The sequence below is a fragment of the Lissotriton vulgaris genome, chromosome 3_1, assembly GCF_964263255.1.
Source record: "Lissotriton vulgaris chromosome 3_1, aLisVul1.2, whole genome shotgun sequence".
Classification (NCBI taxonomy): domain Eukaryota; kingdom Metazoa; phylum Chordata; class Amphibia; order Caudata; family Salamandridae; genus Lissotriton; species Lissotriton vulgaris.
In genome coordinates, this window is record NC_141689.1 from 16,501,205 (window position 1) to 16,525,456 (window position 24,252).

Sequence of the window (24,252 nt, forward strand, 5' to 3'; positions counted from 1 at the left end):
ACACGCACTGTAAGAGTGCGGTCCTCTAAGTGCTGCATTAGGCACATCCCACACACTATTCACTAAGCTCCTCTACCGCGGGAGTCCTGCCAATGTCTGGCGCCCCTGCTGCGTCATTTCTGGAATGCTGTGGGCTGGAGCCAGGTACTTACACCTGCGCTCACCCACTGGCCATCCTCTATGTTCCCCACTGGACATGTTGTCCAGGACTAGTGCGGCCCTTTTCGGAGTTCAGTGGGAGTGGCGGCACAGTCAATGTCAATCACCATACTGTAGGCTTGTCACGAGCTGGGAGGCATTGACACCTTTCCCTCTCCTTGGTAAGGACAGGAAACACATACAGATAGTAGCATCTGCCAGACACTGCACTGAGATAGCAAGGCATGGTCTGAAGTGCTAGGTAAAACACATTGTTGTAACTGTCCATGAGATCGGCCCAAACTTCCTTAACAGATTATGGGGAAAGCATTTTCAAGAAGGTTTTTAGGTACTGCAGTTGAAACAGTATCAGCAGCGAACAAATGCACGTCCCCACCACACGCACACAAGTACATGCTTGGTAGTGGCATTACAATCCTCTCTTACTAATGCATCAAGAAAGTTCAAATTAAATAGTAACAAAACAAGCCTCATTCACGAAGTTAAAGCACGTGGAAGGAGCCCTTAGCCTCTAATGACATGAGGTCATGGTATTTTTGACGGCCAGTATGTTTGAGAACAATATGCTGTATTCTGGGACTTGCAGATGCACTTGAACATGGTACGTATGGCCTTGAAACTCCCTTAGGGCAGTGCATGCACACCTGGGGGCATTGTGCTCAAATTGCAATCTCCACAATATGTTGATGGATGGGCAGTGCCAATGGGTTTGGTCATTTGATTAGTTGCAGGACATCAAGTCATTACTAGATTCCCTCTCAAGTCAGAAGTAACTGAAGAAACTGCAGAAAATCTCTAATAAGTCTCCAGGCTCATCCGCATAGCTTTAACTGAACCCTTGTGTCAGACAAGCTGCCACTCTGTTTGTTTTATTGAGGTGGATAGCCAGCCAGAATGCAAGTTTTATTTGGACTATATTACTTCTTTTAAATCACCTTTCCTCTATACCTACACATTACAGCCCACACACCTCCACTTCATCATACAACTAGGAACAAAAGATCTCCATTGAAGAGCCCCTCTATGGGCGCCCATTGGGCGTTGCAGCGCCAACCCACTGAGGAGCACGTCCATATGATGAAGCATGACACCGAGCTTTCTGGGAGTGTGAAGACCCTAGTTCCAAAAGAAGCAATTTCTCCACTCTCCTTCTCACCTCAGACATCACCAAGTTTGCCATTACCAATGACGCTGGTTGGTCTACTGGCTTTTATTTTCTAGGCACCACTACAAGAGGAGAACCATACCTTTAGATAGTAGAATTCCTTGTGTGGCCTAGAGTTTTCAGGCAACAATTAGAATCATGCTGAGGTAACTCTTGTGAATATTTTTTTGCTGGAGCAAGATCAGTGCTTTGCCTAGAGGCAGATTTCACCCTCCTGAAGTAGTGCAGAGGTTGAATGTGCCTGCTGCACAGAACATGTACCTGGCAGGTCACTAAAGGTCATTTTATGTGGCAAGCTCAGTGGGTTACTGCTTTTGCCACAGAGATACTTTTGTTACTTGCTGTTCGTAAGTTACAATCCTAATGTAAGACAATTACTTATGAACTGCTTTGAAGTAGCTGTATTCAAACTCTGGGGTATACGATATAACATTACATTTCCCCGCAGTTTTTCTTTATACTAATGTTGCTAAAAGTCTTGGGTAGAAATACATTGTTTTTAGTAAAACCAACCACTGTAGTACGTTTTAAATCCTGATGATGTGCTTCTCTGGGCCATACACTCTTAAAATATGCTGCTTACTAGTATAAATGGCGTGATTCTACAAATTGTAATCCTCACCTGTCTTATGTAACCTTTCCTATATGCTGATTCACACCTATAATTTAAAGTGCTTTGACACCCTACACTAATACGCGGAGCGCTATAAAATAAATGAACACATGAGAGAGAGACATTAGTGGCCTTCCATTTCACGTGCTTTTGCAGCAGTTTCTAGATCCTCTTAGGTTTCTTGTTGCTCATATGGGTGTAACTTCTGGTTCTTATCTGTTTCCATGGACTTCATTGCTTGATTTACTTATGAGAAAGTGTCTTTTATTTTTTACACTGATTGATCGTTGAATGTCACTCATGAAACGATGAAAATGTCACACATAAGCAATCTCAAACCTAGGCAGCTATGCATGAAATGAAATGAAATTAAATGGCCTTTGTATAGTGCACGCATACTCCAGGGAGTGTCCCAGCGCTGAACAAAGGACAGCTTGCAAGCTTTACAAAAGTGATGGTTTTTATCTTTTTCCTGGTAACAGGAAGCTCTGAGATGGTATGGAGTTCTCGAAGAAATGTATTCTATGCCTTCAAACCAAGAAATGAGAACGATCTTCCACCAGTACTAGACTGGATAAATTTAAGTAGCTCTGTCCAGACTGTATTCCTCTTGTGGAGACGGACATATACACATATTCTCCTCTGCTGGTACACAGCTCCCTACTTATCAATCAATCAACCAGGGATTTGTAAAGCGCACTACTTACCCGTAAGGGTCTCACAGCGCTAGGGGGATGGGAGACGTTGGGCAGCTCTGACTCATCTGAAAAGCCAAGTCTTAAGGCTTGTCCTGAATGTTTGCAGTGTGGGGGTTTGTCGGATGCTGAGGGGGAGTCTGTTCCAGGTTTTGGATGCGATGTAGGAAAAGGCTCTTCCCCCCAGTGGAGAGGAGGTTTCTCTTCAGGGTGTAGAAAAAGACTCTTTTTTTGAGGTATTGGGTAGAGTGGTGTGGAGGGATTTGTAGGTGTGTGTGAGCAGCTTGAACATCACTCTTTTTTCGACAGGCAGCCGTTGGAGGTCTCATAGGTGCTGGGAGATGTGGTCTTGTCAGCGGATGCTAAGGACGAGTCTGGCTGCAGCGTTCTGGATGGTATGTAGTTTGTGGAGTTGAGATTTCTTGATTCTGGCATAGAGGGCATTCCCATAGTCCAGTCTGCTGGTTTTGAGTGCATGAGTGATGGTCTTCCTGAATTTGAGGGGGATCCATATGAAGGTCTTGCAGAGTATGCAGAGGGCATTAAAGCACAAGGAAGACACAGCGTTGATTTGTCGGTGTATGGTGAGGGAGGAGTCAAATATGATGACAAGGTTCAGGGCGTGGTCTGTGGGTGAGAGAAGGTTGCCGAGAGCGGGGGCCAACAGGTGTCGTTCCACGTGGAGGGGTGGAACTGAGGAATGAGGACTTCCATTTTCTCCAAGTTGGGCTTCAGGCAGCTTCTGCTTATCCAGGGTACAATGTCCTTCATTCCTTCATCAAAACTGTATCTGGTCTCATGGAGGGCTTTATGTGCCAGGACTAATGTCTTAAAAAGAATCCTCTTTTTACTGGACAGCCAATGAAGCATGCTCAAGTGTGAGGTCATGTGTGTTCTTGGGGCCAGATTGAGAATTATTCTGCCTGCCTCATTATGGACCACCTGTAAGCAGCTGAGAAGATAGTCTTGGAGGTCTAAATAATGAGAAGTTCCATAGTCAAGCCTTGAGGTGATCAGGGCTTTTACCATCCATTTCCTAGTTTCAACTCACAGAAAAGGAAAGCATTTTTTAGAGGGTGTATGATCCCAAAACAGCATCCCACCAGTGTATGAATTTAGGGTTGGAAAGTCAGAGTGTTGTAAATTTGAATTCCTAGGTTTTTTACTGCACTTTGTTGTTTAAATGGGGGAGGAATGTCTTGCGGCCACTAAGTTCTACATGCCTCAGATTTAGAGTTAAAACAAAAATCTCAGTTTTATTGGGGCTGCATTTCAGTTGTTTAGATGATAGCCAATTAAAAACATTGAAAAAACAGTACTTAATGGTCTATTACACATTTTCTCTCGCTTTATTCTATTTTTACTCCTCCTTCCCTTTTACTAACATTCTTTTCTTTCATGTCTCTCATCACCCCTCTTCATGCCATCTCAGTTGCTCTCACTGCACAGTTTTCCCCTTTTCTTCTTCCTCTTCATGGACCATGTTTTAGTCTGTTGGTCATCCCTTCTCTCCCTCTCCCTTTCTCCAGTCCCTGTTCTAGCCCATCTTTAGTCTGGCTCTCCCTTTTTCTTTGTCCCATTCTCGCTCTCATTTTGTAAGGTTCCTCCGTTGCACTCGGTGGTTATGTTTACATGGAAGGGAGGGCCGAAGTTGTTTTGTTTCCTTCCATGTGGCTCTCAGTAAGTGTATGTGCATATCCTAGTTTGTTGCGACGCATCTACATGAGGCAGTGTTTGAATCATATTATATGCTGGTCTGTACATTTGTAACTGTTTGTGTTTCTTCCTGTTTGGGGCCATCTGTCCATGTGTGTGTGTGTGTGTGTGGGAAACACAAAGTTGCCATGGGTCTATTTATGTGCTCTAGCCTGTGTATCTGGGTGTGCTTAAGTGAGAGAGAACAAGAAACTGTTGTGTATATGTGTTTGTCCATTTGTTGATGTTTCTACATTTGTTATTTGCATTTCACTGGTTTTCTGATTGTTTTCCTCCTTAATTTTTGCTGTGTGTGTCTATCTGACTGCCTGCTTGTGTCTGTTTTGCTGAAAGTGTTTGCATGTATGTGTGTGTGTGTAAAGCTGAATATTTTGCTTAGAGTGTGTATATGTTGGTTGGTTTGTTTGTTCACCCTGCTTTAACCCCTTAGGTGCTGCGCACGTTCGGTGGCTGACGGCACCACTACCTCGGGAGTGCTGCAGTCGGCCGTTGAACATTCAAACCTCACCTGCGCAATGGAACGTCCAGCACTGGAGCAGGACGTTCCATAGCAGCTTTGAGGTTAAGTATTTGTTTTTGTGAGGGGTGTGCTTAGCCTCTTCTTCATCTACAGACAAAAATTTGGATGCTTGAGGCACGGTGACTTACGATTCTGGCATACTGCTGGAATTCCATCATACTTGGCCAGGTAACCTGAATGTTAATGTGTTGCTTGGTTAACAGCAATACTATTTACATAGGTTGAAAAGAGTAATGAGAACCCGGACAGGTGGTGTCTTCTCAACCATGCAGCAAAAATAATTATTCCAGAAGTGAAAACAACAATTAGAGTTAAAATGCAATTTCTATTAGGATGGCAGCCCCTTCTCATGGTTTGTTGCGTAAATACGCATAGTTGCGACATTTGTGCCCCAAAGGAGGTTTGTTTATGCAGGCTAGAAAATTAAGTATGACTTCCCCGAAATTGATATCACATGAACAGACCTGACTTTAGAGAATATTATTGTGTCATTATCAGGCCAACATCTAGCGTTGTCACAGCTGGAGATGCAGACACTAATAGTCCTTATTAGCAGTTGGCAAGCACAAACAAAACAAGCTCTGTTGCAGTAATGTGCAATAATGTGGTGCATCACTTAAAAATGATAAGGTCCCAAAGGCGAGACCGATTGCATTGCAAATGTTTGTTTTTTAAGTGCGAGGTCTGCAGAGCTCAGTGTGTCCGCAACAAGCCGGCGAGTTCTATGTTCTGTCGTTTGGTGAATGGTTGGCCGCTCATAGATTGGTTGTTTTTCCTTCATAATCTTCTTTCAGTGGTTACTCTTAAAAGGGCCTCATGACCTGAAACATGCTCTTTTTTCATTTGGACTCATTTATTGCAAATCGTTTCTTCACTTGAATGACTGTCCAGATCCAGTTGTTCTTTTTGCCTTTAATTTGCAAACAGAATAAAGGCTGTGGAAGAAATAGTGAAATAAAACCTATACAAAAAGTAAGGTATCCTGAAGGTGATGTCAAGCAAGGGAAAGAGTTCTAACAGTTATAAGTTGAAATGAATTTGAAAGACTTGTTTCCTGTCATGCCACTTTCAATGAAGCTGCACACAGGTGGCATCAGCCATGAACATAGATAAGAGTGAAAGAACTCTGTTCATGCAGTAGATCAGTGTCTTTTCTTAACATATATGAGTGGGGGGCTTAGAGGCATGAGGCGGGTGTTCAATGATCATGGGAGCAAGCAGGGCTACCACACTGGACAGACAGGGACAAAGGAGGGGGGGGGACACAGCTTAGACACAAAGGTGAAGGCAGAGGCCACACACCCAGAGTATAAGAGTGGAAAAGGGAAAAAAGCCAACCAATCATGAGCAGACATGGAGCCCACTTTAAGAGGTTATGAAGCGGTAAAATTGTCTGTAAAGAAATCCCCCAAAAAGTCCTCTGAAGTAAGCACTGATAAGACACAAGCGGGACTGAAATGTTCCTGGGTGGGACAAACACAAGACCAAGAAACACAGCCATCCAATCAAGAGAGGAGAACTTAGATGGAAAACAAAGCCATCGAATCATGAGCAAGGGGTGACCCAAAGTCACGTCTCAGCGATTGCTTGGTATTGGAAACAACAAAGTTGCCTACGGACAGCTAAAGGTGTGTGTTGCTGAGACCTAGCAACAGCTGATCTCCAGAGCCCACTCTGAGCATCTGTGAGTATTGGAAACATTAAATCTATGTACAAATGGGGGGGTGTGGCCAGGCGCCAGTGAAGATGGCTGCCTAGAAGGGGAGCCCCGCCAGGGCTAAGTCTGTCGCCTACAATATCCGTTCTTGATCCGCCCCGAGGCACACTCCAGCGCAACCCTGACATAGCCGTTGCGGATAGCTGATGGTGGACGAAACTCCGAGGGTGAAACGCGCCTCCGGCATGGAGAAAAGCTCCCGTATCGCAGGACCTGGGCGGCTGGCGGAGGCGCTGGACCTGCACGGCCGGGCAAACTGACCACTCAAGCCCCCTGCTTGAGGCCTGACCGTGGTGAGGCAGTGCGCGCCGGGGACTGCTCTGTAGCGACTGGGCCAACAACAGCGGGGGACCCACGGAGGTGAGTCGACCCTTGGAAAGTCCTTGGCCTCTGTGTGGGTCGGACCTCGTCCCCAGTGAAAGCAGCACCACTCAGGTGGAAGACATGGCCTACGCAGTGATACCTCCGAAGATATAGACCGGAGCCTCCAGTTACTGGGAGCAAAGGGACGATCTTGGAGTCTGTGGGGCCGGGCATGGTGAGAGGAGAGGACACCACCGAGACGACGAAACCCGAAGCCCGGGGCAAAGACTGGCAGGTCTGAGAAAGACCCCCCCAGAGATAGAGATGTGAGCTCAGGCAACGGACGGCAAAATAGACCCGGTGGCGCAGAGCACCGGGGGCGGCAGGACTGCGTGGGTCGTCTTGACTTTTGAGCCTTGCCCTTGAAGTGTGGCTGCTCTGACCCATAGCAAAAGGTGAGGCAGATCGTGGGGAGGCTGACCCGGGACTGGGGACCGGCAGAATGCCAGGACACGGAGAAAGCCTAGAGGAGGTCGTGGGGGAGGCCCCAAACATGGCAGAGACAGCGTATCTATTCCAACACCAGGCACGAGAGGGACAGGGCTGGGACCCACGAGGCATCTCCCTGGGAACGGGAATGGGGGGACAGCCCTGGAAGTGTGGTCCACCCGCCCTGCCACATCCTAACTGACCTGGAGAGGGTTGAGGCCCACAACGCAACTCTCAGTGCGCACGAGTCACCGTTATGAGGCCTAAAAACAATATGGCCACCCAGACCAACAAGTTGGATAAGTATGCAGTCCCGGTGGGACAGGACCAGGCCGGGAATGCATCTGAAGAACAAGCAGGCCCAAAAGAGCCGTCTTTGGCCTTCATCATGACGGCGATACAAACGCTGGGCACTAACCTGGAGATGAAAATGGATAACATTTCGATTGAGGTCAACCTTCTCCGAGCGTACCTCGACAAAACTACGGAAAAGGCCAAGGCGAACAAGTCAGATATACGAGAGCTTCAGACCTCCTCGAAGACGCTGGAAAAACGTGTGAACAAACTGGTACACCAGCACAAGCAGATGGCCCTCAAGCTGGAGGACCAGGAAGGGAGAGCCCCCAGAAATAACATACGCATGTTGGGAGTGCAGGAAGGAATGGAGGGGTCGAGCGTTGAACTTTTTCTGGAGGACCTTATCCTCACCCACCTCAAGCCTAAGCGCCGGTCTACTATCTTCACAATAGAACGCGCCCGCCGTGCACCGGTCCCGAGACCCAAGCCTGGCGCACCGCCCAGGACAATCATCACGAAACTCCTGAACTACAGGGATAGGGGTGCTATCCTCCAGGGGGGTAGGCAGACGGGGAACTTGCAACATGAGAATGCCACGATACGCTTCTTCCCGGATCTCACGCTTCAGGTCCAACGGGAAAGGCGTTCCTTTGCGGGTGTGAAGGCAGCACTCAGAGACAGGGGACTCAAATACATGATGTTCTTTCCTGCCAAACTGAAGGTCATCGCAGGGGGTAAGTCTTCACCGTGCCATCGGAAATGTAGGACTGGCTTGAGAGGGAGTCCTCGCGGCCATGAGACCGGACAGAGGTTGGAGGTTGGAGAGACAATCAGGTAGCCTCGCCGGGATCTACAGCAGGGAGATCGAAGGCGGACGCCCCGAGTCAGCACTCCTGGCGGTCAAGGTCGGCAGACCCCAAGTGGGGGTCTCTCTAGGACACGGATGGAAACTAATGGATACACGCACGCGTTATAGAACCCGAGGAACAGTAATGTATAAAGTTGTTAGATGTTAGACCTATGGGCCTGTCTCAACTGGGCTGGGACAGAATTCCAGGGGGGTTGATACACTGAAATGCTGGTGGCAGGACACAAACTGATTGCGATCAAACTCTCTCTTTAGGAGTGTGTTCTTGAGTGGAAGAAGGTTGTGCACTGGGGGAAGGCGTGGGCACTGGCTGGAGCTGGTGCCGGTGCACTCTTTCCCCCTTAAGGAGTTCTTCTGGAGGGGGAAGTCTCCTCACTCCCGGGTTGGGACTGGGCGAAAGGCACTCTGCTAATTGGGGATGTGGGTAGTTTGAAACCTACGGAGCAGGGAAGCAGGGAGGGGTGTATGGGGGGGTGAAAACCTTTTTGGGGATGGGGGAGTTGGGGGACAGTAGTGGGACGGGGGTGGGGGAGGCAGTTTGGGGAGGTCACACCGAGGTATGCTAGCGGGATTGAGACAGGGGCTTGTGGATCACAGGGATGGCATGGTGTGCACGCTTCTAACTGGAGATGACATGGGATAAAAGTTTGAATCTGGTCAGCTGGAACATCAACGGGATGGGGGACAAACTTAAAAGGAGTATAATGTTACAGTTCATAAAGCGCCACCTCCCTGACGTCGTTCTCCTGCAGGAGACCCACCTGATGGGTAACACATGTTATGCTCTCAATAGATGGGGATATACTTTGACGGCACATGCAGGCTTAACATCTGGGTCCAGAGGGGTGGGTGTCCTACTAAGATGCAATTTTCCATTTACAATAGAACACAGGGAGGTGGATCCCCTGGGGAGCGTTGAGGCTATCTCAGGCAAATGGGAGGGTTGCACGTTTAACCTGGTGATGGTCTACATTCCGCCAGGCCGCCAGACACAGTCCTACCTCGACCTGGAAAGATTGCTGCTTTCCCTTCCGGGGGGGCAACTCCTTTTAGGGGGTGACTTTAATGCTGTGGTGTCAGGGGAAGTGGAGAGGCGCCCGGCTAGAGATATTGGTACAGGGCAGCAATGGCTCCCCAATCTAATGGAAGCGTTTGGTCTGGTGGACCTCTGGCATCTCAAACACCCTACTCAAGAGCAATACACCTTTTTTCAGGCCCGCACCACACTTTCTCGCAAATAGATTACTTACTAGCACCAATGTACCAGAATGTCACATTCAGGAAGGTTGCCCATTTGGCATGCGGAATCTCAGACCACTCCCCACTGTGGGCACACATAACTGTAGGTAACCAAAGGGAGGGATGTGTGGCACCGATTAACACCTAGTATATCAAGGGAGGAGACACCAAAAAAAACTGTCACAAGTTATTGATAATTACTTCGGGTAAAACGAGGGCTCAGTCGACTTAGCCTTGGTATTATGGGAGGCCTTAAAAACGGTGCTGAGGGGTGAGGCCCGTTTGGCTATCGTTGGCAATTGTAAGGAACGGGAGGCCCAGATCGCAGAAGTAGAAACAGATCTGCTGGAGCTTGAACGTGCCACGCAGGAGGGTGAGGACCCAGAGGTGATACACCAACTTCAACTTAAAATGGCAGAGTATAAGGCCCTGGCCACAGAGGCGGCCAAGACACTCTATGATCAAGGGGACAAAGCGGGCAAGCTCATAGCCTGACTAGACAAGAAGCAGCAAACACAGAAAGTGGTGGCGGAACTCAAGACAGATTCGATGACCGTTATCACAGAACCACGCAAGATTGTTAAGGAGTTTGCGGCTCACTATCGACGGGTCTACAGGAGGAAGTCCGGGCGATCGGAAGAGGAGTCGATGGCTTTCCTGAGCGACATAACACTCCCCGTTTTAACTGCCGAACAGAGGGAGACGCTTGAGGCACCTATCAGGAAGGCCGAATTAATTAATGCCATCCATGATCTCGGTTCTGAGAAAGCCCTTGGACAGTATCGGAGCACCCGTCCTCTGGATTTTTAATGAGAGTAAGGAGCAGGGGGCACTGCCAAGAAACCAGCGCATGGCCACGATTGTTGCTATCCCCAAGGAGGGAAAACATAAAGAGCTGTGTGCCTCTTATAGGCCGATTTCATTGCTCAATGCAGAGATGAAAATCCTAGCCAAACTGTTGGCCAACAGGCTTAAACCCGCCCTCCATACACTGGTACACCCCGATCAATCGGGCTTCATGCCCCACAGTAATACAGCACTTAACCTGGGCCGGCTTTTCGGAGTGTTGGGTAGCTGACATCGGCTCAATGAAGATGCGGTAGTGGTGTCAGTGGACGCGGCAATGGCGTTCGATACCTTGGAATGGCAATACATGTTGGCTGTCCTGCGGACGCTAGGATTTGGCCCGGAATTTGTGAGCTGGGTGCATCTTCTATACGCAGAACCGCACAAGCAGGTGGTAGTAAACAATAAGGTTTCAGACGTCTTCGTGCTCGAGAGAGGGACACAACAGGGGTGCCCTCTCTCACCTCTACTCTTCGCTCTCTCCCTGGAACATTTTGTGGCTTGGATTCAGCAGGCTGCCTCCTTGACCCGCATATGATGGGCGGAGGGTTGGGAGGATAGGATTTTGTTTTACGCGGACAACATTCTCCTCTACCTCACGAAGCCGGGTGACTCCTTAGTGAGGGCGCTGGAAATTTTCACTAAATTTGGCGAATACTCCGACTACCGTATCAACTGGGGCAAATCCCTCCTTTCCGTTCTATGTGGAGAACACCCTTTGATTCCGAGCAAATGCCCGATTCAAATAGTTGCTGAGGGCTTTACATTTCTTGGGGTTTTTATCACCAAAGACTGGAAGGTCGGCTATGAGAGGAACCTTTTGCTGTCACTACATCGGCTTCAAAGAGACAGGGCCACATGGAAAACCCTCCCTCTGTCCCTATTAGGGTGGGCAGCGCTGTTTAAAATGATGGCGCTGCCATGGAAGTACTTCGCCACAATCGAGGCCATCCAGAGGGACCTGCTGTGGTCTGGCCTGCCCCGTATCTCCCTTCAAAAACTGACGTTGGGTTGGTATGATGGGGGAATAGCGCTCCCTGACATCCGGAAGTATTATTGGGCGGCGCACCTCTCGCCCACAAATCTTAGCACATATTGTGCGGGGAACGACCCTGGGTACGAAATGGATAAGTGGCTCCTTACGGGGGGAATTATGAGGAGGCCCTTTACTCGCACCCAGGTAGACATCGCCTAACGGGACCTACCAAAATCTCAGTCCAGCTGTGGCACACTGTACTGAAGATACTGGGGTGGATGGGCAAACTTACCCTAGCAACCCCGCTCTGGGCTTCTGAGGGGCTATGTCTTTCAGACGAAGTAAAGAGTTTAGGAACTGGGATCTGATCAGGATATCGCAAGTTAAAGACGTAGGGGGCCCGACTGGGGTGGTATCATTCGACTCATTGCAACAAACATATGACTTGGCCCAAACGGAACACTTCCGATACATGCAGGTCAGGCATGCACTCTAGATCAACATCCCCCAGGGACGCAACTCCCAGAGTCCTCACCACTGGAGGATAGGCTGTTGGACGGCCACATCCTGAAGAGGGCAATCTCACTAACATACAAGAAACTCATAAATCATACCCCAGACCTGCTGCCTGCCCTTAGGGGGAAATGGGAAGCAGATGGACTTGAACTCGATGATGAGGAATGGCGAGAGGTGCTAGCATCCCCTAAGGAGGTAGCAATCTCTGCAAAACTGCGCCCTATCCAACTGAAAATCCTGCATCGAGTCTATCTGTCGGGCACTAGGATGGTTCTTATGGGTCGTAGCGAGAATGGCCTCTGCCGTACGGGGTGTGGGAGGTGGGCATCTTCTTTCACATCTTACAGAATTTCGAGAGATACAGGCCTTCTGATCCCGGGTGCTACACTACATGCAGGTGTGGGGAGTGGAGTTGAGACTTGAAGCAAAGAGGTGCCTCCTTAATGTGTGGAAGCCCTCTGACCTTTCATCTAGGGTTAAATTGTGGGTCACACTTGGACTAGCGATTGTGAAAAGGAATATAGCGAGACGGGGGGTGGCAGTGCCACCTACTCTTAACTCCAGGAAAAAAGATATGGACTGGAGCACGGTTCAGGACAAGACAGTGTATGTAGCTCGGGGATGCCCGCGGAAGTGGGTGGTAATATGGCCTAATTGGAATTAGTATAGGGGAAATATTTGTGAACCTCCATGTACTGCCCGTGACAAAGAGCTGGCCACCATCTGATTAGAGAAATCCAGCACTCATCCTGAATTTGAATATGATTTGGTCGTAGCGTGATCCCCGTGATTCTAGTATGTAATGTTGCTAAGTATGTAACCTCGGTAGTGACAACCTAATTTTGAGTTTACTTATGCAAATAAAAAGATTAGAAAAATAAATACAATAAAAAAATCTATGTACAAATATCTAAAGCGGTGTGTAGCTGAGACCTATAAACAGCTGATCTCCAGAGCCCATTCTGAGCATCTGTGAGTATTGCAAACATTAAATCTATGTACAGACAGCTGAAGCTGACTTAGCCTAGGCTTAAGAAAGGCTTAACCAAAGCCCACTGTAAGCATTTCTTATGTACTGGAAACAGTAGGTCTTCCTATTATCCCTAGCAGAGACCTAGAAAGTAGAGTTGCAGTGATTACCCCTTTGGGCCCACTTTGGTTCTCCTTTAGTTTCTTGCTTTAGGCTGCCTCTTCTCACTTTACGTGGCCACATTTATCACATTCTTCGGATTTTGTCCACAAGTTTTGTACAAGGTTGCTGGGAAGCCATGACAGCATAATGTACTGTTTTCTTTGCATGTTCAGCATCAGTTCTTAATGTTTTACCCCTTCCGTGCCGGGCTGTTTTCCCCGCTGTGCTGGGGGCCAGGGGGGCACGTACAGCACCCCGGTGCTCATGACGAGGTCAGCTGAACATGGCCACACCCGTTCCCATGGAACGTTCAGCACAGCAGGGAAATCAGCCCACTGTGCGAGCGTTCCACGGAACGGGCGCAGTCACGACGAGCTCAGCTCGTCATGAGCACAAGAGCGCCGTAGCTCATGATGAGCTGACCTCGTCATGAGCACCCAAGGTGTTAAATATATCACATTCGCAATGCTGCATCTGCAGCACAATAGTGTTGTCATATAAACTATGTCCCGTCCCCTTGGAGGCCAGAGAGGAGAATTCCAGCAGAGATACCTGTCCTGGAGCAAGCACACCGAGAGCCTGACAATCAGCCTTAAGAAAGCTGAGTTTATACTCATGGTGCCGACCACCTTACTAGGTTCACCAGGTATGGGATGGGGTCTGTTGCCAATCACAGACAACACATATATATTCCTGTGCTCATCCAGTAAGGATAGGCACTGACATATAGATACCTTGCCGAGGGATGTTTATTTTATACAGCTAGATAGTAATGATAATTACTTTGTTTAGTTTCATCCACCTAGTCATCACACCAAATTTTCTTCGCAATGGGCTATAATAGTTTCGGAAAATATATTGTAAACATTCTTTGTTTCTTTCTTATGTGTATTACGAGCATGCATGAATGAGAGACGAAAGCTGACAATTTGTTTCCACAGTTCCAATGGTGAGTAGAGGGTTTTCTAAATTGCCAAAATCCCCTGTTACTCTGGGACGGTTCGGAGTTCAGGTGAGGCACGGGGGATAGCCAGGATTTGCTCAGACAGATACTGATGTTCTAGAGAGACTCAGTCCTTATATTCTGAAGTCCTGTCATCCCAAGGCACAGTTCTTCTTTACAAGTGGAATCCCTGTGACAGAGTCAGCCACTGCAGAAAGCAATTGTTACTGTGCAACAGTCATGTTTTCTAATGCGATCTGATGAGGAGCCCGTCAACATCTGCACCCAGTCTGTGAAGTGTCATTTCACCCATTAAAGGACATTCAATGTTACGTTACCTCCTTGTGCACCATCTGTCTGAGATCTGCTGCCTCCTTTGAGATATCCTGGTTCGGCTGGACCCCTTTAGCCATCACTAGAACATGGTACAGGGAGTTTTCTTCAGACTTGGTTGGGATCACAGAACCATCAGGTGCTACCAAGTTGAATTGGCCTTTGTATAGACTTTCCTTTCCTTTGATAAGGTTGAGAAATTTGGTAGTGATGTTTGAATCCCTAGAAAAAGCAAATGAATGAGACAAATTCCACAACAAATGCACTGTGCTTTAAAACAAATGTATGCTCAGGGTAGATGACCCGACATGAATATACAGGCAAAGACAGCGAAAGAACTCACGCACCAGAAACACATTTCCCATGTCTAATTCACAGGCATTATAGAGCCACGGGTGCAAGAGAACGGAGGGAATCAAACTGGCACGGGTGTTTTCATGAGAGGCTTGCATCATGTTTGCACCATGCTAAGTGCACATGCGTGACACACGCCTCTAACTCAGAGTCATGAGCCCCCGGAAAGCCGAGTTGAAGGGCTTTGAATGGCTTCAAGAATCTGGAGTAAATGAACCCTGCACAAATGACTGCACTGCTTACTCTGCACAGGAGAGGCATTCCATGGGCGTTCCATGGGCGTTCCATGGGCTTTCTATGGGCATTCCGTGGTCGTTCCATGTGCGTTCCATGGGCGTTCCGTGGCCGTTCTATGGGCGTTCCGTGGTCGTTCCATGGGCGTTCCGTGGTCGTTCCATGGGCGTTCTATGGGCGTTCTGTGGGCATTCCATGGGCGTTCCATGGGCATTCCGTGGGCGTTCCATGGGCGTTCCGTGGTCGTTCCATGGGCGTTCTATGGGCGTTCCGTGCGCGTTCCATGGGCATTCCATGGGCGTTCCGTGGGAGTTACATGGGTGTTCCGTGGCCGTTCCATGGGTGTTCCATGGGCGTTCCATGGGCGTTCCATGGGCGTTTCGTGGCCGTTCCATGGGAGTTCCATGGGCGTTCCATGGGCGTTCCATGGGCATTCCGTGGCCGTTCCATGGGCGTTCCATGGGCGTTCCGTGGGCGTTCCATGGGCGTTCTATGGGCGTTCCATGGCCGTTCCATGGGCGTTTCGTGGCCGTTCCATGGGCGTTCCGTGGCCGTTCCATGGGCGTTCTATGGGCGTTCCGTGGGCGTTCCATGGGCATTCCATGGGCGTTCCGTGGGCGTTCCATGTGCGTTCTGTGGGCATTACATGGGCGTTCCATGGGCGTTCCGTGGGCGTTCCATGGGCATTCCATGGGCATTCCATGGGCATTCCATGGGCGTTCCATGGGCGTTCCGTGGGCGTTCCATGTGCGTTCCATGGGCGTTACATGGGCGTTCCATGGGCGTTCCGTGGCCGTTCCATGGGCGTTCCATGGGCGTTCCGTGGTCGTTCCATGGGCGTTCCATTGGCGTTCCGTGGCCGTTCTATGGGCGTTCCGTGGTCGTTCCATGGGCGTTCCGTGGTCGTTCCATGGGCGTTCTATGGGCGTTCTGTGGGCATTCCATGGGCGTTCCATGGGCATTCCGTGGGCGTTCCATGGGCGTTCCGTGGTCATTCCATGGGCGTTCTATGGGCGTTCCGTGCGCGTTCCATGGGCATTCCATGCGCGTTCCGTGGGAGTTACATGGGCTTCCGTGGCCGTTCCATGGGTGTTCCATGGGCGTTCCATGGGCGTTCCATGGGCGTTTCGTGGCCGTTCCATGGGAGTTCCATGGGCGTTCCATGGGCGTTCCATGGGCATTCCGTGGCCGTTCCATGGGCGTTCCATGGGCGTTCCGTGGGCGTTCCATGGGCGTTCTAAGGGCGTTCCATGGCCGTTCCATGGGCGTTTCGTGGCCGTTCCATGGGCGTTCCGTGGCCGTTCCATGGGCGTTCTATGGGCGTTCCGTGGGCGTTCCATGGGCGTTCCATGGGCGTTCCGTGGGCAATCCATGTGCGTTCCATGGGCGTTACATGGGCGTTCCATGGGCGTTCCGTGGGCGTTCCATGGGCTTTCCATGGGCATTCCATGGGCGTTCCATGGGTGTTCCATGGGCGTTCCATGGGCATTCCATGGGTGTTGGGGTGGGTGTTTCAATGCGAGTCCCATGGTTTTTGATGCATTCCCGGATGTTCAAGGACTTGTAAACTTGGAATGCTGCAACATATTACTCCTCCTGAGGTGAAGCATAACAGGAATTATTTGCATTTCTCCTCTTTATTTTCCTTTTTTTACTTGGGCTGCAGAAGAGGAAAAAGCCTCCTAGGATATTTTTTTGTGCAAGAAAGTGCCCCTTGCATCACAAAAAAATCCTGGCTACAACACAGGCATCCTTGCACCATGATGAAAGGGTGCCTGCATTGGCACTGGCAGCCACAAGGGTAGTAGTGCACGGGGAAAGGACAGGCATGCACCAGATTGGACAAATACAGCAAATTCCTGTCATTTCCCTGTGACGTGGGGCAGAGCAGTACTGTCCTGCAATGTTTATACGTATGACCTGTAAGTTTTGAAGTACATGAATAGGAAGCAGTTTTACTGTTCCTAATTGAGGTGGGACAGGTATATTTTTAAATTATTAGACCATTGTTGTGGGAAGGCATGGAGTGCGCACATCAATCATTGGAAAGCAGACAAGGTCACATCTAAGTATAAATACAAGTAACGCCCTTTGGGCTAAGTAGCACCATATAAGATGGATTTCATTCATTCAAGTTATCATAGACAAGCACATGGGAGGCACAGCCGTCTTACCATGAGGGTCATGTCTCTTCTCAGATTTGATATGTGAACAAATGACATTAAAATGTAGAGGATATTGGACTCTTGTGCAATCATTCACTCCCAGAATGATCTAAGTACAGAGATGTTTTTTGGGAGTAAACCTCTTAAGATGTGTCTCTTACTTTGGGACTTGTTTTTGTTTTTGCACCGTTCTCCACAAGGTGTGTGGGGGGTTTGGACTATACTGTTTGCTCTATCTGATCACTCTATGGTCTGCCATGGCATACTCAATTGTTGCGAAGGTAGTCTATACTGCTGCCCCACTTCTTGGTTGACATTATCAACAGCCATCTTGGGGAGGAAGCGTTCTAGGCATTTTCTCCTACTTGGAGATGCCTACCAAAGGTCAAGTGCTGCATTGAACACCACGCTTTTAATGTTTTACATTGTTTAGCCAAATTTCTGCGTATTTTGGCACTTGTGGTTTTTTTGCACCATTCTTCACAAGGTGGGGGCTTTCAGACTATACTGTTTGTTCCACCTGATTATTCTTTGGTCTGCCATGGCTACGCTGAGTGTTGCAGAGAGAATCTATTCCGCTGCCTTACTTCCTGGTTGACATTATGCATCACCATCTTGGGCAGGCAGCTGTTTGGGAATTGTTGCCAAGTTGGAGAAGTCAACCTATTGCCACTGAGTGACCAGACAAGAAGCAGAAGCACACAGTAGCATGTTGCTGGCACACTGAAGTTGTACCAAAGGCAAGCCCGTCCATGCCCATCCATGCCCGGACTGCACCATGCACCAGAACCCCTGGACATTTCACACCTGAAGAGGCCCCAATGTTATCTTACTAACAATTGCAGCTCTGGAGCTTAAGAAACCATGGTTAGATATTTAGGGCCCAATTCCGATGTCTTTTGGAAGGCATTTGAATCGTATTTGGATTTCCCAGATCCGAATTGTAGCCTGTCCGAATGCAAAAAGAACAATTGATGGACAGAATGCAGAACAATGTCATACATTCACCCCAGTACAGAGATCTGGGCCTAAATCCATCGTTTTTTTGCTCACCATGCCATTCCAGTTTGGACCCAGCCATATGCAAATCAGTCTTGACCCTGCACCCAATGGGAATAGTTCAACCCGAACTGCCAGGCGAGGTTCTCCCTGGACTGGAAACAAGCATCCTAGGACCGGTTTCGGGCTTTCACCTCTCATCAGCCAGGATAGCTTGACTCCAGGGGCATGGAGAGCACAGGACTCACGTCTGAGCAAACCCGCCTTAATCGGGGTGACAAATGCAAAAAGATTAACTGATGGACTGAATGCAGATCAATGTCATACATTCTGCTGCAGACCCATTAGTAGCATTTAATTTACAGGCACTGTGTATATGGTATACCACCCCATAAGGGACTTATAGGTGGATTAAATATGCCAAACAAACCATGATCAGGGGAATGAGCACGCACACTCTAGCACTGGTTAACAGTGCTAAGGCCAACAAAAAAGTAACTTTGGAGGCACGTAGGAAAAAGACCACCTGTAGAATTACAGGTCTAACATATAATTTTTCCCTTGTTGTTTTTTTCATCTTAACAGTGACCCTCTAAAATAGACAACTGTTACCTTTCAAAAATATTATTCTGAGCATATTCCCCAGGCAATCCTAAAGAGTATTCAACAAATCCACATAGCACCCAGGACGTATACTGAGTGGTCAAATTAAGAGCAAAGGTTTGAGGAATACACCATCAATACTCATGCAGAATCCTCTTGAGCTTAGGATGGCCCCGTGAAACAGATGCAGCAGTTAAGTTAAGAAGGTGAAGTAAACAAGAAATATCAGAATCGGGACTGCAAAGTGTGTCACTGACTATCTGGAAGCCACTTGTGGGACACCCCCGCGCCGCACGGCCACCAGCTGCTGCGTGTGCCCCTTGCCTGCCCTCTGCCTCGTTTGCCGGTTGCCGGCTGCCTCCGCTGCGGGGATTGTTTTTGCCTTGTTTTGTCGAATATTTGTGCCTGTTGTGCTTAACTTCTTTTTTTCCCTTGTTTTGTCGAATATTTGTGCCTGTGTTGCCTAATTTCATTTGGCCCGTGTTTTGACTTTCCTTCCTTGTTGTCCGCCTACCTCACCGCCCTCCGCCCTCCCTTCCCGCCACCGCCGCTTGTCCCCGCCCCTTTTTTCTCTTCTGTAACCCTCCCCGCTCCCGCCTCCCAGCTGCTCCACCCACCCGCGCACTTGGCCTTAAATGGCGACCGTGCAACGCAGGTGAGTGTGACCCACTTGTGGGACACCCCCGCGCCGCACGGCCACCAGCTGCTGCGTGTGCCCCTTGCCTGCCCTCTGCCTCGCTGCTGCCTCGTTTGCCGGTTGCTGTCTGCCTCCGCTGCGGGGATTGTTTTTGCCTTGTTTTGTCGAATATTTGTGCCTGTTGTGCTTAACTTCTTTTTTTCCCTTGTTTTGTCGAATATTTGTGCCTGTGTTGCCTAATTTCATTTGGCCCGTGTTTTGACTTTCCTTCCTTGTTGTCCGCCTACCTCGCCGCCCTCCGCCCTCCCTTCCCGCCACCGCCGCTTGTCCCCGCCCCTTTTTTCTCTTCTGTAACCCTCCCCGCTCCCGCCTCCCAGCTGCTCCGCCCACCCGCGCACTTGGCCTTAAATGGCGACCGTGCGACGCAGGTGAGTGTGACCCACTTGTAGGACACCCCCGCGCCGCACGGCCACCAGCTGCTGCGTGTGCCCCTTGCCTGCCCTCTGCCTCGCTGCTGCCTCGTTTGCCGGTTGCCGGCTGCCTCCGCTGCGGGGATTGTTTTTGCCTTGTTTTATCGAATATTTGTGCCTGTTGTGCTTAACTTCTTTTTTTCCCTTGTTTTGTCGAATATTTGTGCCTGTGTTGCCTAATTTCATTTGGCCCGTGTTTTGACTTTCCTTCCTTGTTGTCTGCCTACCTCGCCGCCCTCCGCCCTCCCTTCCCGCCACCGCCGCTTGTCCCCGCCCCTTTTTTCTCTTCTGTAACCCTCCCCGCTCCCGCCTCCCAGCTGCTCCGCCCACCCGCGCACTTGGCCTTAAATGGCGACCGTGCGACGCAGGTGAGTGTGACCCACTTGTGGGACACCCCCGCGCCGCACGGCCACCAGCTGCTGCGTGTGCCCCTTGCCTGCCCTCTGCCTCGCTGCTGCCTCGTTTGCCGGTTGCTGTCTGCCTCCGCTGCGGGGATTGTTTTTGCCTTGTTTTGTCGAATATTTGTGCCTGTTGTGCTTAACTTCTTTTTTTCCCTTGTTTTGTCGAATATTTGTGCCTGTGTTGCCTAATTTCATTTGGCCCGTGTTTTGACTTTCCTTCCTTGTTGTCCGCCTACCTCGCCGCCCTCCGCCCTCCCTTCCCGCCACCGCCGCTTGTCCCCGCCCCTTTTTTCTCTTCTGTAACCCTCCCCGCTCCCGCCTCCCAGCTGCTCCGCCCACCCGCGCACTTCGCCTTAAATGGCGACCGTGCGAACGCGCTGCGGTCACGCGCAGCGGTCACGCGCAGCGGGCGCGCCGATTGTGCGCCGAAGGCGCGCCAAAGGTAAGCCCGTCTGCGCCCGTCCGCGACCGGATCGCGACCAGCGCCAGGACCCCTGGACCTCGAAGACCCCGACCTACCCGCAGGACGTACTCAGCCGCCACCCTCAGCGCACTCAACACCGGCCGACGCCCAGAGTGCCACCAAGCCACTCCACGACGCACCCAGGGTCCCTTCAGCTGCCACGCCTGCAAGTTCTCCTGCATCCGGACCTGCCTCGCACCAACACCCGCCAAGTCAAACACCAGCAGCACCCACCTCAAGTGCATCCTGCTCAACACCCGCTCCGTCCACAGACACGCCATCGAACTCTGGAACCTCCTAGACGCCACAGCCCCTGACGTTGCCTTCCTCACGGAGACCTGGATGAACGCCTCTTCAGCTCCCGACATCGCCATCGCTATCCCAGAGGGCTACAAGATCGTCCGGAGGGACCGAAACGCCAACCAGATGGGAGGAGGCATCGCCATCGTCCACAGGAGCACCATCCGTCTCACGACCAGCACCGACAACACCCTGACCAGCGCCGAACACCTGCATTTCCAGATCCACACCAACCCGAACACCACCCTCAGAGGCACCCTGATCTACCGACCCCCTGGACCACGCACGCAATTCAGCGAGGACATCGCCGACTTCGTCAGCCCGCATGCCCTCCCCTCCGCTGACTACATCCTCCTGGGAGACCTCAACTTCCATCTGGAGAACAACAACGACCGCAACACCAGCACCCTGCTCGACAACCTCGCCAACCTGGGACTCAAGCAACTGGTGTCCCCCCCACCCACCTCGCCGGACACACACTCGACGCAGTCTTCTCTTCCAGCACAGACATCGACTTCAGCCACGCCACTGAGCTTCAATGGACGGACCACAGCTGCATCCACTTCACCTTCAAGAGAACGACGACCCACCACCACCAGAAACAGGCCGCCCGCAGAAGCTGGAACAAGATCACAGCAGACCAGCTCGCCACCTCCCTGAGCCAGCACCCTCCTGCCAGCTCAGCGAACCCCAGCCAGGCCGCCGACAACCTCACGAAGTGGATCAGCAACTGCGCGGACAAACTCGCCCCACTGAGGACCCCGCCTAGCAGACCCGGCAGCAAGAAGGCCCCATGGTTCACCGACGAACTCAAGAGCTCCAAGAAGAACTGCCGAGCCCTCGAGAAAGTCTGGAGAAGGGAACCGACACCGGACAACAGGACCTCCTTCAAACTTGCCACCCGGAAACACCACCAGCTGATCCGCGCCGCCAAGAAAACACCTTTCAAGGACCGGTTGGACAACAACGCACACAACTGCAAGGAACTCTTCAACATCGTGAAAGAGCTTTCCAACCCCAGCGCAGGAAACAACGACATCACCCCATCGCAAGACCTCTGCAACTCCCTCGCTTCATACTTCCACAACAAGATCGCGGACATACACAACAGCTTCAACAACCAACCAACGCACACCATGACCGAACAACCACCCCCCACCACCACCCTCCACGCCTGGACCCCGATCAGCACCGAAGACACCATCCGCACGATGAACTCCATCCACTCCGGATCACCGACCGACCCCTGCCCTCACCACGTCTTCAACAAGGCCGACGCTGTCATCGCACCCCACCTGCGAGACATCATCAACACATCCTTCGACACCGCCACCTTCCCCGAGAGCTGGAAGCACGCCGAACTCCGCGCTCTACTCAAGAAACCCACAGCGGACCCCACCGAACTCAAGAATTACCGCCCCATCTCGCTCCTCCCGTTTCCAGCCAAAGTCATCGAGAAGACCGTCAACAAGCAGATGGCCGCCTTCCTCGAGACGAACGGATCCCTCGACCCCTCACAGTCCGGCTTCCGAGCCAACCACAGCACCGAGACCGCCCTCATCGCCGCCACCGATGACATCCGAGCCCTGATGGACAATGGAGAAACAGCGGCCCTCATCCTCCTAGACCTCTCCGCGGCATTCGACACGGTCTGCCACCGCACCCTAGTACGGCGCCTCAGCAACATCGGCATCCAGGACAAGGCGCTGGAATGGATCATCTCCTTCCTCGACGGAAGAACACAGAGAGTCCGCCTACCACCATACAAGTCAGAGGCCTCCGAAGTCATCTGCGGCGTCCCCCAAGGATTATCTCTGAGCCCCACCCTCTTCAACGTCTACATGAGCCCCCTCGCGGCCATCGTACGCAAACACAACCTCAGCATAATCTCCTACGCCGACGACACCCAGCTGATCCTCTCCCTGACCAACGACCCCGCCGCCGCCAGAGCCAACCTGCACGAAGGGATGAAAGAGGTAGCCGAGTGGATGACGACCAGCCGCCTGAAACTGAACTCGGACAAGACGGAGGTCCTCATCCTGGGCTCCTCACCCTCCGCCTGGGACCACTCCTGGTGGCCTCCCGCCCTGGGCACCGCACCCAAACCGACAGACCATGCACGAAACCTGGGCGTCATCCTGGACTCCTCCCTCTCCATGACCAGGCAAGTCAACAACGTCTCCTCGGCGTGCTTCAACATCCTACGCATGCTACGGAAGATCTTCTGGTGGATCCCCACCGAGACCAGGAAGACCGTCACCCAGGCCCTCGTCACCAGCCGACTGGACTACGGCAACGCCCTCTACGCCGGTACCACCGCCAAGCTCCAGAAGAGACTCCAGCGGATCCAGAACGCCTCAGCCAGACTCATCCTCGACATCCCACGAACCAGCCACATCTCCGGACATCTGAGAGACCTTCACTGGCTCCCCGTCAACAAAAGAATCACCTTCCGCCTCCTCACCCACGCACACAAAGCCCTACACGACCAAGGCCCGAGCTACCTCAACAGCCGAGCCTGGAACTCCCTCCCGACCGACCTGCGCCTGACCCAAGACCACCTCTCCTTCAGGAAGAAGCTGAAGACCTGGCTGTTCGAGCAGTAGCGGCACCCCCCCCCCCCCCCCCCAGCGCCTTGAGACCCTACGGGTATGTAGCGCACTTTATAAGTGTCACTGATTGATTGAATTGAAACTCATCAAATTATTATGTCCAGAGATGTGCTCTGTGAGTAGCACTGCCCCACAACTTTCAGTAAAATTAGCACAAAGGGGAATATCTAAGACAGGATGGAAGTTGATGGGATCCCCCAACTCGGCTGATGGGTGCTTTAGTAAAGCAATCATATGGCCAAAGTTAAGGCAGTCTGAAACATCACTTGTATAGGAAACTAGTTTGTTAATGTGTTAATTGTTAAGCTGATAGTCTGCCCCATTCCCCCGGGAAAATGCCCAGGATCATATTTAGTAATGATGAGTCATGGATTATATTACAATATAATGCCAGAGTTGAGCCAGTTCATCTTGATTTCAATATGAGGCTCACATTCTTCTCTGAGTCTTCAAGGTGTGGCAATAACGGTTTAGGTGAGATGGGGTT

At 50.8% G+C, this 24,252-nt stretch overlaps 1 protein-coding gene across 1 annotated transcript in view; it reads right to left on the bottom strand.

Moving 5' to 3' along the window:
* The window catches only part of LOC147725831 (uncharacterized), a 166,909-nt gene that overhangs the window by 26,027 nt on the left and 116,630 nt on the right, over positions 1-24,252 (bottom strand). Inside the window, exon 6 of the mRNA XM_086960005.1 lies at positions 14,533-14,749. Coding sequence (XP_086816131.1) covers positions 14,533-14,749 — 217 coding nt within the window. The remainder of the gene's footprint in view (positions 1-14,532; positions 14,750-24,252) is intronic.